The 17,023-nt window shown below is 38.8% G+C and overlaps 3 protein-coding genes and 2 long non-coding RNA genes across 6 annotated transcripts in view; 4 read left to right on the top strand and 1 right to left on the bottom strand.

Moving 5' to 3' along the window:
- Nucleotides 1-2,142, top strand: part of LOC127357492 (major histocompatibility complex class I-related gene protein) — an 18,390-nt gene extending 16,248 nt beyond the window's left edge. Inside the window, exon 5 of the mRNA XM_051389724.1 lies at nt 2,007-2,142. Coding sequence (XP_051245684.1) covers nt 2,007-2,127 — 121 coding nt within the window. The 3' untranslated portion in view covers nt 2,128-2,142. The remainder of the gene's footprint in view (nt 1-2,006) is intronic.
- LOC127357474 (uncharacterized) overlaps nt 1-17,023 on the top strand; it is a 132,824-nt gene that overhangs the window by 10,432 nt on the left and 105,369 nt on the right. Inside the window, exons 4-8 of the mRNA XM_051389695.1 lie at nt 245-538; nt 11,557-11,823; nt 12,868-13,146; nt 13,242-13,535; nt 13,721-13,984. Coding sequence (XP_051245655.1) covers nt 245-538; nt 11,557-11,823; nt 12,868-13,146; nt 13,242-13,535; nt 13,721-13,984 — 1,398 coding nt within the window. The remainder of the gene's footprint in view (nt 1-244; nt 539-11,556; nt 11,824-12,867; nt 13,147-13,241; nt 13,536-13,720; nt 13,985-17,023) is intronic.
- Nucleotides 1,316-17,023, top strand: LOC127357494 (major histocompatibility complex class I-related gene protein-like). The gene is made up of 5 exons (XM_051389726.1): nt 1,316-1,359; nt 14,360-14,654; nt 14,809-15,111; nt 15,607-15,749; nt 16,194-17,023. The coding sequence occupies exons 1-5, from the start codon at nt 1,345-1,347 to the stop codon at nt 16,353-16,355; spliced, it is 918 nt and encodes a 305-aa protein (XP_051245686.1). The 5' UTR covers nt 1,316-1,344; the 3' UTR covers nt 16,356-17,023.
- On the top strand, nt 6,764-8,348 carry LOC127357508 (uncharacterized). Its single transcript, XR_007882268.1, has 3 exons — nt 6,764-6,936; nt 7,100-7,225; nt 7,324-8,348. It is a non-coding gene; the product is annotated as an uncharacterized LOC127357508 (long non-coding RNA).
- Nucleotides 14,847-17,023, bottom strand: part of LOC127357504 (uncharacterized) — an 84,308-nt gene continuing 82,131 nt past the window's right edge. For both annotated transcript variants that reach the window (XR_007882265.1, XR_007882264.1), the window contains exon 3: nt 14,847-14,990. This is a non-coding gene — a long non-coding RNA (uncharacterized LOC127357504). The remainder of the gene's footprint in view (nt 14,991-17,023) is intronic.

Here is a 17,023-nt window from a genome sequence, read left to right as displayed (position 1 = left end):
CGCTTTAACACCACAGGCTTTCATCACCAAGCAGAAGTGGGACAGTGACAATGCTACAATAAACAACATTAAATTTAACCTCACCCAGCATTGTCCTGAGTTGCTGAACAAGTATTTGCACTATAGGAAGAGCTCCCTGCTGAGAACAGGTAGAATCACTGTTCACATGTCTCAATGTGAAGCAACATATTGAGAACCACTGCACAGATCCATATTTTTCTGTCTCTTTCTCTTTATTCTGCAGAGCTTCCCTCAGTGTCTCTCCTCCAGAAGACTCCCCGCTCTCCAGTCAGCTGCCACGCTACAGGTTTCTACCCTGACAGTGCCACACTGTTCTGGAGGAAAGATGGAAAGGAGTTTCCTATTGAAGGTCGTGTGGAGGTCCTCCCAAACAACGATGGAACCTTCCAGATGAGTGTTGACCAAGTCCCACCAGTCAAACCTGAAGACTGGGGGAGTTACGAGTGTGTGTTTAAGTTCGGTGACGAGGACGACAACGTCAGCAAACTGGATAAGGCTGTGATCAGAACCAACTGGGGTATGTTTACATCAGATGCAATTTTATGTTTGTCCCTCTAAAACTCTGCACTTTAGTGCACAGTTAAGGAATTATTTACTTCAATAGACGTTACAAATAACATCAGTGTAGTTATATTTTTTCCTAGTTTTACATAAAAAAAGGAAATGTTAAGTCAAACCCATTAAACATTGTGTTTCTTACAGAGGAACACTCCCTGAAGTTTTTCTTTGCTGGATTTTCTGGAGTGACAAACTTCCCAGAGTTCATTGGTGCTGTGATGGTTGATGGAGTTGAGGTTGTTCACTACGACAGCAACATCAAGAGAGCTGAACCCAAACAGGACTGGATGAAGAGACTAATGGAAGATGATCCAGGACACAGGGACTGGTACACTGACGAGTGTCGTGTTAATCAACACTTCTTGAATTCCACTATTGACAGTTTGATGAATGTATGCCATACTGGAGGTAATTTATATTTTAGTACTTAAACATTGTAATATGACCAATATCCAGTGGTGCAAAGTAATTAAATACAAATACTTTATTAATGTATGTTTGTTTTTTCAAGTATCTGCACTTTACTTATTTTTCTGACATTTCTAACCGAAAATCCTTAACTTCTACATTTTCAAAACAGACTCATTACTTTAGTTTAGTGCATTTGAGGGGAATTATCAATTATTATTTATTTTTTTAATGATTGCACACCTTCCCAATATCAAAATCAGTGCAGTGCTGGCAAAATCTGATTGGACCGTTAGCATACGGATGAAGTTTTAAACTGTTGTAAAATGTTTGGACTCAATAAGATAGTACTGTATTATGAGCTCCCAATATGTTACTGTATCTGTCTCTCTCTCAGACGTCCACACTTTCCAGAGGATCTATGGCTGTGAGTGGGAAGACCAGGTTTATACTTCGGATGAGTACCGTTATGATGGAGAAGGCTTCATGGAGTTCAACCCAATAACACAGACATGGATCCCTTCAACTCATCCACAAGCTAGCTACACCAAACTCCAGTGGGACACAGACAAAGAGAGAATAAAAAACATTATCTTGCATCTCACAAATTGTTCTGACTGGCTGAAGAAGTATTTGGACTATGCAAACAACACTTTGCAGAGAACAGGTAGAATCACATGACCTTACGTACTCTATGGACACGTGTCACATATACATATAGAGCTACTGTAGAGCTATAATCCAGCTATATTCATTAACACACATCTCTGTCTCTGTCTCTCTCTCTCTCTCTCTCCAGAGCTTCCCTCAGTGTCTCTCCTCCAGAAGACTCCCTCCTCTCCAGTCAGCTGCCACGCTACAGGTTTCTACCCTGACAGTGCCACACTCATCTGGAGGAAAGATGGAGAGGAGCTTCATGAGGACGTGGACCACGGAGAGATCCTCCTCAACCACGATGGATCCTTCCAGATGAGTGTTGACCTGAAACTTTCATCAGTCCCACCTGAAGACTGGAGGAGGTACGACTGTGTGTTTCAGCTCTCTGGTGTGAAGAACGACATCGTCACCAAACTGGACAAAGCAGTGATCAGGACCAACTGGGGTAAGACTGAAACAAACTCTCATTTAGTAACGTGGTGAGTTGTAGAGCTACATTTCCCACCATGCTGTGGTTGATGAAAGTAAGATGTTGCTGTGGAGACAATGAGTTCAGTTGTGGCCGACACTTTGAGCCCTGTTTTTGCAGTTTAACCAATTCTTTCAGTTCACCACTTGTCGTTTTTACATATCAGTTTTTGCACAGATTAAATTAATGAAACGTGACATGTTCATTTGTTAAACATTTAAAGATGCTGGTAGGTACATTTTGTTTCCTTCAGACAGAGCTAACTGTTTCCCCTGTCTCCATTCCTTGGGCTAAGTTAAGCTGCTGGCTTTAGTCTAATATTTAACATATGAGAGTGGTATCAATATTCTCATGTACATCTAAAAGCTTATTTCCCCAAATGTCAAACTATACTATGTTATCTCTTTCTGAGCAGGGCTATAATTATGTTTTGAGCATAATCAGAAATGAGCTGTTATTAAACTCTTTCAGAACCACACAATAATAGTATAAATGGGCTTGTGATAAAAGTTTGTTCTGTTGGTTAAGTTCCAGTTCCTTCTCTAGCATCCTCCGATGGTGGTGTCACTGGAGGTGTTGCTGCAGCAGTTTTCGTCGTCGTGGCAGCTTTCATCACTGGATACTTTATCTGGCGAAAGAAATGTCATGCTGGACAGACCTCCAATGTGAGTATTGTATTTGATAATACTTTTAACCTCTCTCGTTATAGATCGATATATACTTTATTAATCCCCTGTTGGAGAAATTCTTCTTTTCACTCTTTTTTATTTTATACACACACGATGCATATGCAGGGACTGTGGACATGCAAACATTGAGAGAGAGAGAGATGGTGGAGTGATGGGCAGCCACTTGAGCAGCTCACCATGAGCAGTTTCTTGGGGTAAAGTTGCCTTGCTCAAGGGCACCTCAGCAGTGCACAGGAGGTGAAACTGGCAACTCTCCAGCTACCAGTCCTCACTTATTACTGTGGTCTGTGGGATTTGAACCGGCGACCGAGGTCCCTACACACTGAGCTACGTCGCCCCAGTGATAGTGATAATATGAACTAAGCACAGGTTTTTCTTTGTGTCCTTTCATGAATTCCTTAATAATTTCTAATTGCAGTGACAAAGAACGCAACCATTAGTGGCTTCACAACAACAAGTTGATTCCCAGGAGTCAACCACAGAACCGGATAACTCCGCAGAATCAGCTACAATGGAAGTACCAGGATGTGCAGACACAGAAAATATTAATTCAAAGGACATAAAAACAACTGAAATTTAATAAAAAAAACTTGTTTAAAACATTATTTTATGACTTAAATGGCTGAAACGTTTTGCCTCTCTCGCCGTCCTGTCCTAACAATCTTATTTAAGACCAAACCTCACATCCTTGTCTCTGCCATGTGCTCACGTGTTGAGGTCATACTTACCATATTTAATATTTAGTCAGATATTTTTGATAAACACATAGTATCAGTGTTAACAAACAAACAACAAACTGTAAAATAATGTTTGGGGTGTACTGGATTCACTGGTTTAACATTATTTAAGAGTCATAATGATAATGTAATAACTCACCCTAACTGGAAATAGGGTTGTTGTCTTTGAGCACAATGTGAATTTGGCTTCTATACAGACAATCAATAATTGTTATTCATTCAATGATGTGACATTTTTTATTTATTTATTTTTTCACTTTTGAGCAGCAAGAAAAGAAAATCTTTGAAACTCTTAGAACAATTCTTGGTTTGTTATTGGTCGGTGCAACCTCTATTTTTTCTTGGGGGGGGTTATACGGGATTAGTCTATTGTCAGTTTGTAGTTTAGTCATTTTTATTCTATTTGTTAAGCACAGCCACCTTGTCCCACCCTCTCTATATACTGTTGTATGATTGCAAGCATCAGTAAGCTGTAAATAAATCCCTTTTTGTCAGTTCCACTCTGACTCCTACAATTTCTTTGGTTATCGTGTTATCGTCTGTTTCACTTACACACTGACCAGATGTGTGTTTCTGTAACCTTCCACTAGAGTGCAACATACACTTGAAAACTGAAGCAGAAATTCATTTGCTGTAGAGAAACAAGTTGTCAGGAAGTTGTTTTCACACCTTCAGTGTGAGTGTTAAGTGAGTGTATTTGGTGAGATGAAGGAAGAATGAAAGGGTGTGTGTTTATCGAAAGAGTTAATAAATTTAATTCTATCTTGAATTGTTGATGGTTAGGGTTGTTCAACTTATTTCAGTGTAAATTGATGTAGTATTTGGAGCTCTAGTGTGATCATATTTGCAGATATGTTTCAAATAACCTACCTCAAATTCCAATAGCATTAGTTAACCATTATTTTTATAGGGTAATGCATTACTAATGTCTTCATCCAGTCCACTTTATAATATCTATACAAAACACGTTTAACAGGGCTGTGTGTTGGCGAGAATCAGGCAATACGATACGTATCACGATACGGGGGTTACGATTCAATATATTGTGCTATATTACGATACTGTAAGCTAGACGATATATTACGATTTAATTTTAAAAGTCCAATTTTAGGACAACTGTCATGGTATAAAGAACACACCACCATATACCTAAAATCTGAGTTAAAAAGTTTTTAATGCAACCAGAACATTGAGATCTGCATTAGTATTTATCACTAGAACATCAGAGCCCTCAGTTTATATTTATAACACTGCAACATCTAGCCGTTGGGGGTTTAAATGTAGATACAATATTGGAAGGTAAAATATCGTGATAGGGCATTTTAAAATATTTTCTTACGTGAAACAATGCACCACTGATGATGTCAGTACATCTGTTCACATACTGATGAAGAAAAATCTCACACTCTCACTTTATTTCAGCCTTTTGTTGTAACAGCATATTAACTTTAAGTCAATAAAAATGAAGTTTTACTTGCACCTCATCCTTTACATAAACTATTGTGTGTTTGATCATACTGTCTGTTCTGATAGCCGTCCTCTATTCTGTGCCAAGACCAGTGAGTAGACCTGAACTGTTCCCCTCCATCTCATTTAACAACCAGATGGTCTGTTGCACACAGATGTGTTTAAATAACAGATAATAACAGTCCACACTGAGAAACTGTACTGCTCCACATCACTGGAGGGAGCTCTGAAACAGCAATAAGACACTGCTGCATCCACACAAACTGCAGAGTGTCTGATCTGTAGCTGACAGTGACACCAAGTGCTTGCTCATGGTGGGAACTGTTGGGTCTCTGTAAATCATTTTATAAAGAGTATGGTCTTGACCTGCTCTATTTGAAAAGTGTGCTGAGATAACTTCTGTTATTGGCACTATACAAAGAAAATTAAATTGAATTGAATTGACCTCCAGAGAATGATACATTTCTGCATGTTACATCACATTAACTTACAGAACATTGTACAAGATCTTATGGAAGCAAATCGTGACCAAAATTAAAATTTAAATGCATTTGCTGAAATGCTTTTTCATTTTAAGAATGTGGCTGCATTATCTGACTCATAAATAAAATAAGTAATCAATCATCCTATTTGCACTTGCATTTTCTTCTTAACTGCACATTTTATGCCATCATCCAAAAGAAAACAAAGAGGAGATTGCTATTTCGTTTTCGTGGTCTGCCCCCGCAAAAAAGTGCTAAAGTGTTAGATTTTGGGAGTTTATTCTCTACATTCAACTACAGCTTGTGTTCAGGGTAACTCTTTGGCGGAGGGATATTTGGGTGTTCATTCACTGGGTGAGTTAACAGCTTTGTCCCGCGCTCCGCTCAGCAGTCTGCACTTGGACTTCACTGTGACTCCTGAGCCAGGTAAAAGTGCCATTTTACTCCTCAAAGTACGGTTATATTAGGCTTCTATCAGTATAACAATGGCATATTTGTATGTTTTGTCATAGACCTTTGCGAGGCCAAACTCGCTACCTAACGTTAGCTGTCCAAGTTAATGTTTGAACTTGTCGGACCATGCTTATTATAAATCGATGGCTCCGCTCATTTTACTTGTTTGTACTTAGCACATGGAATTAACATCAAACTCGTATTACTGATATTTCTTTGTGTATTTTAAGTTAACATTAGCCTACACTGTTTCTTCTTCTGTTGATGTATACTGAACACGTTTGGTTGTTTTTTCCTTAGTTGACTCGGCACGGCTAGGAGGACCATAACAGACGCGAGAAAGGGACCAGCCATATATTTATATATATATATATCTATATATATATACACAGTTCTGCTTAAGACAACAGCTGGACAGCTTGCACCGACTCTGTCTCGTGTTGGAGAGGCTGTTGTAACGTAAATGGCGGAGTCTTTCTGGATGTCAGTGAACGTGTTAGATACTTGTCAATGACTTTTTTTTACAAGCTTAGAGGCTATCTCTCAATTATTTCCGTTGTAAAGACATGACTGGGACCACTGAATATTATGCTTAGCATGCTATAGACTGAATAACAGCTACTACAAAGACTCTTCTGTTAGAGTCCACATGTTGCTTTTATTACTGGTAAAATTATTATTTTTCCCTCAAGTGGTAAAGATGTTGTTGAAGGTACAACAAAGAAGGACAAAGAAGTATGTGTAACTGGAAGAGATCAGCTTCTCAGATTGTATCAATGCAGGTAGGTGATGTACCTATGTGTTTTCTGATGTCATTAAAGGGGAAATAATAATTTAATAATGTGTTGAATGTTGTGCTTCAGTGCAGCAGAAGTTTCTCATACCAGAAGATAAAGTGCTAAAAGTCGCAGATGAGCAGGGCATAGAGGAGGATGACGATGTCTTTCCAGAACTTGCAACAGAAGCAATGTGTTTTGTTGTCTCCACTGATGATGGTAAGGGGATTGAACATTTCTGGGTTTGTTTGTTTTTTGCAGAAAAGCTTTGACAGCTTTGGGTTAATGTTGTCTGCCTACCACCTTGTGGTAACCTTGTCCTCCACAAGGAAAACATGTGAAGGCAAATATTGTTGAGTTAATTGTGTTATTTCCACTGCAGAGTGGGACAGCGACATGGCTTCTCTTCTTGTCTTGCTGCATCTTCTCACTCCACAACCAGCTGGAAGGAAGAGGCCAAGAAGATCAGTGTCATAGAGGCAACAGATCATCTGGTGGAATTCAAAAGGTTTGTGAAGACAGTACGATCTAATTCCAAATACTGTGGTTCATGCAACATTTTTTAAACTCAAGGCTTATATGTAGATGCTTGTCTTTGAGTTTCAGTCCTGCCAGAGCCTGGAGGATCACCTCATGACCACTGAAGGAAACCCTCAGCACTATCTTCTGGCCTCAGGGACTTCTAAAGCACAGGTTTCCAGCTTCTACATAGTCTTGGATAGAAAGCTTCTTCCATGTCAGTCATGTACATCCTTGGGTGCATTTGATGAGTTGTTCAAGTCCCACTTTGTTTTCAGTGTGAAATAAGATGATGCTCTGTCCAGTCTGTACACAGTTTATGCAAACTACTCTGCACAACATTGATATAGGTACAACAGAAGAAACTCCAAGAGTCAAAGAGCTAAGAGCAAAGCTGTGGAACAAGCAGTAATTAGCTTATCCAGCAAAAATGCTCAGATGTTTCCTTTGTGCTTCATCCTTTGGTACAGCGTTACTTTTGTTCAGGCACCTCAAACAAATTCATGGGATGTACCCTGGGAAAAAATTGAGACTAAAATGTGGTCAAGTAGGATGTTGCTTGCAATTTTCAAGTTATTCTGGATTTAGAAGACACTTTAGATTAAGGGACATGCTTCTAGTGATAACACCTGTGTGCCTCCTGAGACCCCCTCTAGCCATGACAGCCAACAGCACAATAATTCTCAGTGCTTAAATGATGAAACATCCTCTACTTCATCCCAAATCACTGACAACTCACAGCAAAGATATGAGTGCCTGATGTGTGATTCACATTTGTATGTCAGAGGGTTGTATTATTTAATGTATTAACCTTAGCTATATGGAATTCACCCTTGTTTTTTATGTACATGTTTATGTACTTAAATTACAGGTTTAAAGTCTACCTCATGTTAATACATTCCATTACAGAAAAGTTCTTTGTTATCTTGTCAGACATTTGTGCAATGCTTTTTTGCTATGCACTTCCTGCACATTTCTCTTATGCACTACAGAAAGATGTGGTACTGACATGATTTTTGAAATAACTGCCTGTTCCAACTGTTTAGCTGCTGTTAAAGCAGTTTGTTTTAAATGTGAATATGTCTGGTTGGTTTGCTGTAAAATGTTTACAGTTTGTAATTCAAAATGTCACCCATGGATTTAAAATAAAAATGTGTGGTAATCAATGTTTTTTGTAGTTATTTTCACCTAAAATATTTTTTGTGTTTTTAAATATTAACTCAGAAAAGTGTTGAATAAAAACATATTTTTAAGTGTTGACTGTTAACACCATAAAAGAGTTGTATTTTACCCCACATGGAATTAGTTTTTTAACTCCCACAAGTTCAGTTTTAACTCCACAAAAGAATTTAAAAATCAACTCCCGGAAAAGAGTTACTTTAACTTTTCCCTGGAGTACATTTGATGTACACTCAAATGTAGCTGATTCAGTGGTCTGTCCCGGGACCAGTTGGTCTCTGGCACGGACCAGTGGTCAACCACTAGGTAGGTGCACTAAAGACACTGGTCGCGACCAGTGGCACAGCGGTCGTGACCAGCATGTTACTGGCACAAAGGACACCAAAAGGACTGGTCCTGACCACCTCCTCTGTGATCTGTTCTGTTGTTTGGACCAGTTGAGTGATCTGTGGAGTGTTTGTTTGTTTGTATTTATTTTTAATACAACTTTTCCCGTTTCTCACTGTGTTAGAGGAATAGCCTAAATGTGAGAAGCCACAATCGTTTGTCTATCCAGTGTTATTGATCACTATTATTAATAGAAATCATAATAATAATAACAATGATTAAATTATTATTATTAGTCGTAGCTGTATGAGTAGTACTATTGATTTTGCAGGTCAGTGTGTTTGTGACCTGCAGCACAGTCCTGACCAGCTCCTCGCGACCAGCTCCTACCTGGCACGGACCAGTGGTCACTACCACTAGGGGCGCTAAAGACACTGGTCTGTCCTGTGGGTATATATATATATATATATTAGAGTTGTAAGCCTTGTTGTTTGTTGTGTTACAGTTCAGTATTGTCTAAAGTGTGTTTATAGTGTTAAACTTTACATCCATGTTAAAGTGCACATCATTAATGTTAATACATTCCCATATGTTATATTATTCTGCAGTTTACTGATTCTTTACATTCTGATAATCAGCATTTCACTGTAATGACAATAACATTCAATCTAATCTAATTTGTATATCAGAAGAAATTGCACTGTATATCATTCATGTACAGTACAGTGAAAGTAATGCATCTCTTAGGTTTTTCATTTTTATTATTTAATTTTATTCTTGGAATCATTTCTTTTATTATTAGACTGTAACACCCAACAGTGTCACTTACACCTCTTCTCTCTTCAGCTGCGCTGTTGAAATATCTAAATCCACCTCCTGTAAATCCTGGGCCATCTACATTCATCGTCGCTTCAACAGCATCAAGTGATCCTCCTGTCGCCTCCACCTCAGAAGAACCCAGTGATGCAGCATCAGGAATAAAGGCTGCACCAACAGACCCTGCTGACTGACCATCTCCTCTAACTGATGACGGACGTAGTCAATGGGGAAAAGATCAGAAGAAGCTGGCTGATGTACTCGAGAAAGGGTGATAGCTTGCACTGCTTCTGCTGCAAAATGTTTTCCAAATGTTATACTTTGTGACGGCTATTTATATGACATTTCTTGTATGATTTATTTCTAATTTATTATTTTCTTGTTAACTGTTTTGATTGAGCAACTGGTTTCTCTAAAAATAAAATAAAATGTCAAAGACAAAGCTATTCAGTTTCTTGCGTGAGTATATGTATGTATATAACCGGCAGTGGATTTTATATTTGGTGTCAAATTGGTTAGTGCCGGGCCTGTATGGAATGAACCAAGTGGCCTACATATAGAGGGGAGTCTACACATTCTGTGTTTCATATTGTGAAAAAAACAACAAATACAGAGACAACTATATGAATTTGTGCCAATTTAAAGTATGGAATACTAATAAAAACTAATTCGGATTAAGCAGACTGCCCTTTAAAGTCAATAGATTCCTTCAGTTTCTGGGGACACCTACCCTCTGATTGTCCTGCCTCTGTGGTTAGGATGCTTCCTACTGTGTGTCTGTTATCACTGATGAACTGTCTGTAACCTTTCATTTCTCAAGTCTGTTACCACTGAACAGCTCTTGACTCAGGTCTGAAGTTCATCTGTAGGTCAGCTCTCTTCTTTTTAAAACAAGATGAAGAAATTATTTATATTTCTCATTTTCTGTCACGTTGCATCTCCAGGTAAGATTATACTTTTTCCTCCCTTTAATCAATTTCCTAATTAAGCCCTTATGTAAAAATGCTGTATTGATTTAATGTATTTATTTAAAAATGAGTAGAATGTACTAAAGTCTTAATGCTTTATCGTATATACAGTCTGGGTTTATATGCATCCGTGTGCATATGCGAGAACTGTTTGCAATGTTAACTGTAGTTCACAGAAAATGAAACCATTTCAGTTAAACCATTTTTAACTGCTGATGTGTTGGAGTGTGTGAGAACAGAAAACTGTTCACCGCAGGTCACAGGAAACTTTGCATCATCAATCTTCAGAAAGAAAAGAAGCGCGCTGCTACAGTTTTCACACTTAATAAATGAGCACCCGATTCAAAGTAAATAACTTATAGCCTACAGTATTATTAGATTATTATTATTCATTATATATCAAATCTTTAAAATATATACAGATGGCCACAATTAAAACAAACTGCTTAAGTTTTATTAAAGCCTCCTCTACTGTGCTCTCCCGGGGGGCCGTGAGCCCTATGATGTACTTGTGCTTGAGCGAAGCTGACCACAGCACAAGGTCTGGTCGCAGGTTGGTGGGCACGATTTCAGTTGGGAAGCACAGCTTTTGGTTTAAGTCTACCAGCAACTTCCAATTACCCAGTAACCCAGTAAATTAAATAAACAGTTCAAACAATAAAGGTGAAGCCACTCAGACCAGCCCAGATAGGGCCATAGGATGTGAGCTTTTCAACCCTCAACCCTACACCAACCTTAAATAAACTAAACCAAAGTGAAATAAAGCCACAAAATCAGATTACCGGTTCCATCAAAAAATAAAGAAACAAACTGAACAGGCTGCCATATACAACTGCTGTCTGGATAATTACAGTAGAAAGATTCCATGAGTCCCTCTTTAATGGTTCTCTCTTTCAATTAGCAGATCAGCTACACCTGAGGGGAAAAACAAGACATCTTATGCACCTCATGACCAGCATGAAACAGATTATCATTTAAAAAGAATATAAAAAGTGTATTTCACAAACCTGAAAATGTATTTCCCCTACAGAGGAACACTCCCTGAAGTTTTTCTTTGCTGGATTTTCTGGAGTTACAAACTACCCAGAGTTCATTGGTGCTGTGATGGTTGATGGAGTTGAGGTTGTTCACTACGACAGCAACATCAAGAGAGCTGAACCCAAACAGGACTGGATGAAGAGACTAATGGAAGATGATCCAGGACACAGGGACTGGTACACTGACGGGTGTCGTGTTAATCAACGTTTCTTCAGTTCCACTATTGACAGTTTGATGCAGCGCCTCAAACAAACAGGAGGTATGTTTGTGTTGCTTTTTCCTCCTAAAATACTTTTATGAAAAAATGTTCTTCTGCTTAAAGTTCTGATTGGTTTATAGTGGTGGAGAATTTGAGCAGCAAAATTAAAAGCAGCCGTTATGCAACTATTTGCAGATATTATTGTTGCCAACATAAAATAGTTCAATCTCATCATATTTAACAAGTAACTATAAATGTAATGGAGTAAAACTACGGTACTTGCCTTTGAAATATGAAAAGTATGAATATAAAAGTACCTAGACCATTTACTGAAGTACACTGGACTGAGTTACATTACATCACTGTCAGGGTTCCTACCACCTACCTGTAATAACCCTGTGCACTTTATGATAAACCCTGCATTATTAAAACAGAGGAATAAAACTGGAGTTTATTAGGCCTACCTGTAAATTACCGTATTGATCCGAATATAAGACGATATTTTTTGCAGCTTAATGAAAGAAAGAAAAAAAAAACAGTTTGTGGTGTTTTTGGATGTTATTGTTCTCACATTTTGCAGACAGTTCTAACACTGTCAAGAAAATGTGCACCGTTTATTGCACAAGTTAAGCCAGTAGGCTTATGCTCGTTTAATTGCGCTGTTATATGGCATAGAACCGTGAAGTGCGTTGTGCGCTTTGCCTATTTGCGGAGCTATAGAGGGTTTTATGATTTTTTTTCCCCCCGCATGATAAACACCAAAGATGTTGAAATGTACAAGGAAAACAATGAATTTTTTTTTATGCAAATGAAATTTTGTCAAAATAAAAAGTATTTTTCCAAATATGGGTCTTGAAAAAGAGGGGTCGTCTTATATTCAGGGTCGTCTTATATTCGGGTCAATACGGTATATGTCCATTTGTGCACAAGTGCTGTCCTGTATTATCAAGAAAAAAAATGACAAGGAAAGGTCCTGGAAATAATGATTTGTCAAAAAGAGTGGGAACCCTGCACTGTTGGTCGATTTCTAGATCTCTTTGGTAAATGATAATATGACTATAATGATATGAATTTGACTTACTGCAGTCTCTGTCTCTCTTTTAGGCATCCACACTTTCCAGAGGATCTATGGCTGTGACTGGAAGGATAAAACTCCAGAAGTTATTGGTTGTGATGAGTTTAAATATGATGGAGAAGACTTCATACGGTTAGACCCGAAGACACTGGAATGGAACAATTCAACACCACAGGCTTTCATCACCAAGCAGGAGTGGGACAGTGACAAAGCTACAATAAACAACATTAAGTTTAACCTCACCCGGCATTGTCCTCAGTTGCTGAACAAGTATTTAGACTATGGGAAGAGCTCCCTGCTGAGAACAGGTAGAATCACTGTTCACATGTCTCAATGTGAAGCAACATATTGACAACCACTGCACAGATCCATATTTTTCTGTCTCTTTCTCTTTATTCTGCAGAGCTTCCCTCAGTGTCTCTCCTCCAGAAGACTCCCCGCTCTCCAGTCAGCTGCCACGCTACAGGTTTCTACCCTGACAGAGCCACACTGTTCTGGAGGAAAGATGGAAAGGAGCTTCCTATTGAAGGTCGTGTGGAGGTCCTCCCAAACAACGATGGAACCTTCCAGATGAGTGTTGACCAAGTCCCACCAGTCATACCTGAAGACTGGGGGAGGTACGAGTGTGTGTTTAAGTTCGGTGACGAGGACGACAACGTCAGCAAACTGGATAAGGCTGTGATCAGAACCAACTGGGGTATGTTTACATCAGATGCAATTTTATGTTTGTCCCACTAAAACTCTGCACTTTAGTGCACAGTTAAGGAATTATTTACTTCAATAGACATTACAAATAACATCAGTGTAGTTATATTTTTTCCTAGTTTTACATAAAAAAAGGAAATGTTAAGTCAAACCCATTAAACATTGTGTTTCTTACAGAGGAACACTCCCTGAAGTTTTTCTTTGCTGGATTTTCTGGAGTGACAAACTTCCCAGAGTTCATTGGTGCTGTGATGGTTGATGGAGTTGAGGTTGTTCACTACGACAGCAACATCAAGAGAGCTGAACCCAAACAGGACTGGATGAAGAGACTAATGGAAGATGATCCAGGACACAGGGACTGGTACACTGACGAGTGTCGTGTTAATCAACACTTCTTCAGTTCCACTATTGACAGTTTGATTCAGTTCAACCAAACTGGAGGTAATTTATATTTTTAGTGCTTAAACATTGTAATATGACCAATATCCAGTGGTGCAAAGTAATCAAATACAAATACTTTATTAATGTATGTTTTGTTTTTTCAAGTATTTTTACTTTTACTATTTTTCTGACATTTCTAACCGAAAATCCTTAACTTCTACATTTTCAAAACAGACTCATTACTTTAGTTTCAATGCATTTGAGGAGAATTATCAATTATTGTTTATTTTTTTAATGATTGCACACCTTCCCAATATCAAAATCAGTGCAGTGCTGGCAAAATCTTACTGGACCGTTAGCATACGGATGAAGTTTTAAGCTGTTGTAAAATGTTTGGACTCAATAAGATAGTACTGTATTATGAGCTCCCAATAGGTTACTGTATCTGTCTCTCTCTCAGACATCCACACTTTCCAGAGGATCTATGGCTGTGAGTGGGAAGACCAGGTTTATACTTCGGATGAGTACCGTTATGATGGAGAAGGGTTCATGGAGTTCAACCTGACAGCACAGACATGGATCCCTTCAACTCATCCACAAGCTCTCAACACCAAATTTCAGTGGGACAGAGACAAAGAGAGAATAAAAAACATTATCTTGCATCTCACAAATTGTTCTGACTGGCTGAAGAAGTATTTGGACTATGCAAACAACACTTTGCAGAGAACAGGTAGAATCACATGACCTTACGTACTCTATGGACACATGTGTCACATATACAGGTAGAGCTACTGTAGAGCTATAATCCAGCTATATTCATTAACACACATCTCTGTCTCTCTCTCTCTCTCTCTCTCTCTCTCTCTCTCTCTCTCTCTCTCCAGAGCTTCCCTCAGTGTCTCTCCTCCAGAAGACTCCCTCCTCTCCAGTCAGCTGCCACGCTACAGGTTTCTACCCTGACAGTGCCACACTCATCTGGAGGAAAGATGGAGAGGAGATTCATGAGGACGTGGACCACGGAGAGATCCTCCTCAACCACGATGGATCCTTCCAGATGAGTGTTGACCTGAACCTTTCATCAGTCACACCTGAAGACTGGAGGAGGTACGACTGTGTGTTTCAGCTCTCTGGTGTGAAGAACGACATCGTCATCAAACTGGACAAAGCAGTGATCAGAACCAATGAAGGTTAGCCTGAAACAAACTCTCATTTAGTAACGTGGTGAGTTGTAGAGCTACATTTCCCACCATGCTGTGGTTGATGAAAGTAAGATGTTGCTGTGGAGACAATGAGTCCCTCTTCAGTTTTTGCACAGATTAAATTAATGAAACATGACATGTTCATTAGTTAAACATTTAAAGATGCTGGTAGGTACATTTTGTTACCTTCAGACAGAGCTAACTGTTTCCCCTGTCTCCATTCCTTGGGCTAAGTTAAGCTACTGGCTTTAGTCTAATGTTTAACATATGAGAGTGGTATCAATATTCTCCTCTACCTCTAAAAGCTTATTTCCCCAAATGTCAAACTATACTATGTTATCTCTTTCTGAGCAGGGTTATAATTATGTTTTGAGCATAATCAGAAATTAGCTGTTATTAAACTCTTTCAGAACCACACAGGATGGCTTTTAGGTTGCAAAAGTATAAATGGGCTTGTGATAAATGTTTGTTCTGTTGGTTTAGTTCCAGTTCCTTCTCCAGCATCCTCCGATGGTGGTGTCACTGGAGGTGTTGCCGCAGCAGTTTTCGTCGTTGTGGCAGCTTTCATCACTGGATACTTTATCTGGCGAAAGAAATGTCATGCTGAAAAAGGACAGACCCGCAATGTGAGTATTGTATTTGATAATACTTTTAACCTCTCTAGTCATAGATCGATATATACTTTATTAATCCCCTGTTGGAGAAATTCTTCTTTTCACTCTTTTTTATTTCATACACACTAATGATGCATATGCAGGGACTGTGGACATGCAAACATTGAGAGAGAGAGAGATGGTGGAGTGATGGGCAGCCACATTAGCAGCTCACCATGAGCAGTTTCTTGGGGTAAAGTTGCCTTGCTCAAGGGTACCTCAGCAGTGCACAGGAGGTGAAACTGGCAACTCTCCAGCTACCAGTCCACACTCCATACTGTGGTCTGTGGGATTTGAACCGGCGACCGAGGTCCCTACACACTGAGCTACGTCGCCCCAGTGATAGTGACAATATGAACTAAGCACAGGTTTTTCTTTGTGTCCTTTTATGAATTCCTTAATAATTTCTAATTGCAGGGACAAAGAATGCAACCATTAGTGGCTTCACAACAACAAGTTGATTCCCAGGAGTCAACCACAGAACCGGATAACTCCGCAGAATCAGCTACACTGGAAGTACCAGGATGTGCAGACACAGAAAATATGAATTCAAAGGACATAAAAACAACTGAAATTTAATAAAAAAAACTTGTTTAAAACATTATTTTATGACTTAAATGGCTGAAACTTTTTGCCTCTCTCGCCGTCCTGTCCTAACAATCTTATTTAAGACCAAACCTCACATCCTTGTCTCTGCCATGTGCTCATGTGTTGAGGTCATACTTACCATATTTAATATTTAGTCAGATATTTTTGATAAACACATAGTATCAGTATTAACCAACAAACAACAAACTGTAAAATAATGTTTGGGGTGTACTGGATTCACTGGTTTAACATTATTTAAGAGTCATAATGATAATGTAATAACTCACCCTAACTGGAAATAGGGTTGTTGTCTTTGAGCACAATGTGAATTTGGCTTCTATACAGACAATCAATAATTGTTATTCATTCACTGATGTGACATTTTTTATTTATTTATTTTTTCACTTTTGAGAACCAAGAAAAGAAAATCTTTGAAACTCTTAGAACATTTCTTGGTTTGTTATTGGTCGGTGCAACCTCTATTTTTTATTTTTTTTTGGGGGGGGGGGGTTATACGGGATTCGTCTATTGTCTGTTTGTAGTTTAGTCATTTTTATTCTATTTGTTAAGCACACCCACCTTGTCCCACCCTCTCTATATACTGTTGTATGATTGCAAGCATCAGTAAGCTGTAAATAAATCCCTTTTTGTCAGTTCCA

The sequence above is a fragment of the Dicentrarchus labrax genome, unplaced genomic scaffold, assembly GCF_905237075.1.
Source record: "Dicentrarchus labrax unplaced genomic scaffold, dlabrax2021, whole genome shotgun sequence".
Taxonomy (NCBI): Eukaryota; Metazoa; Chordata; class Actinopteri; family Moronidae; genus Dicentrarchus; species Dicentrarchus labrax.
Note: the sequence above shows the minus strand (reverse complement) of the source record. Positions and strands in the feature narration are given on the sequence as shown.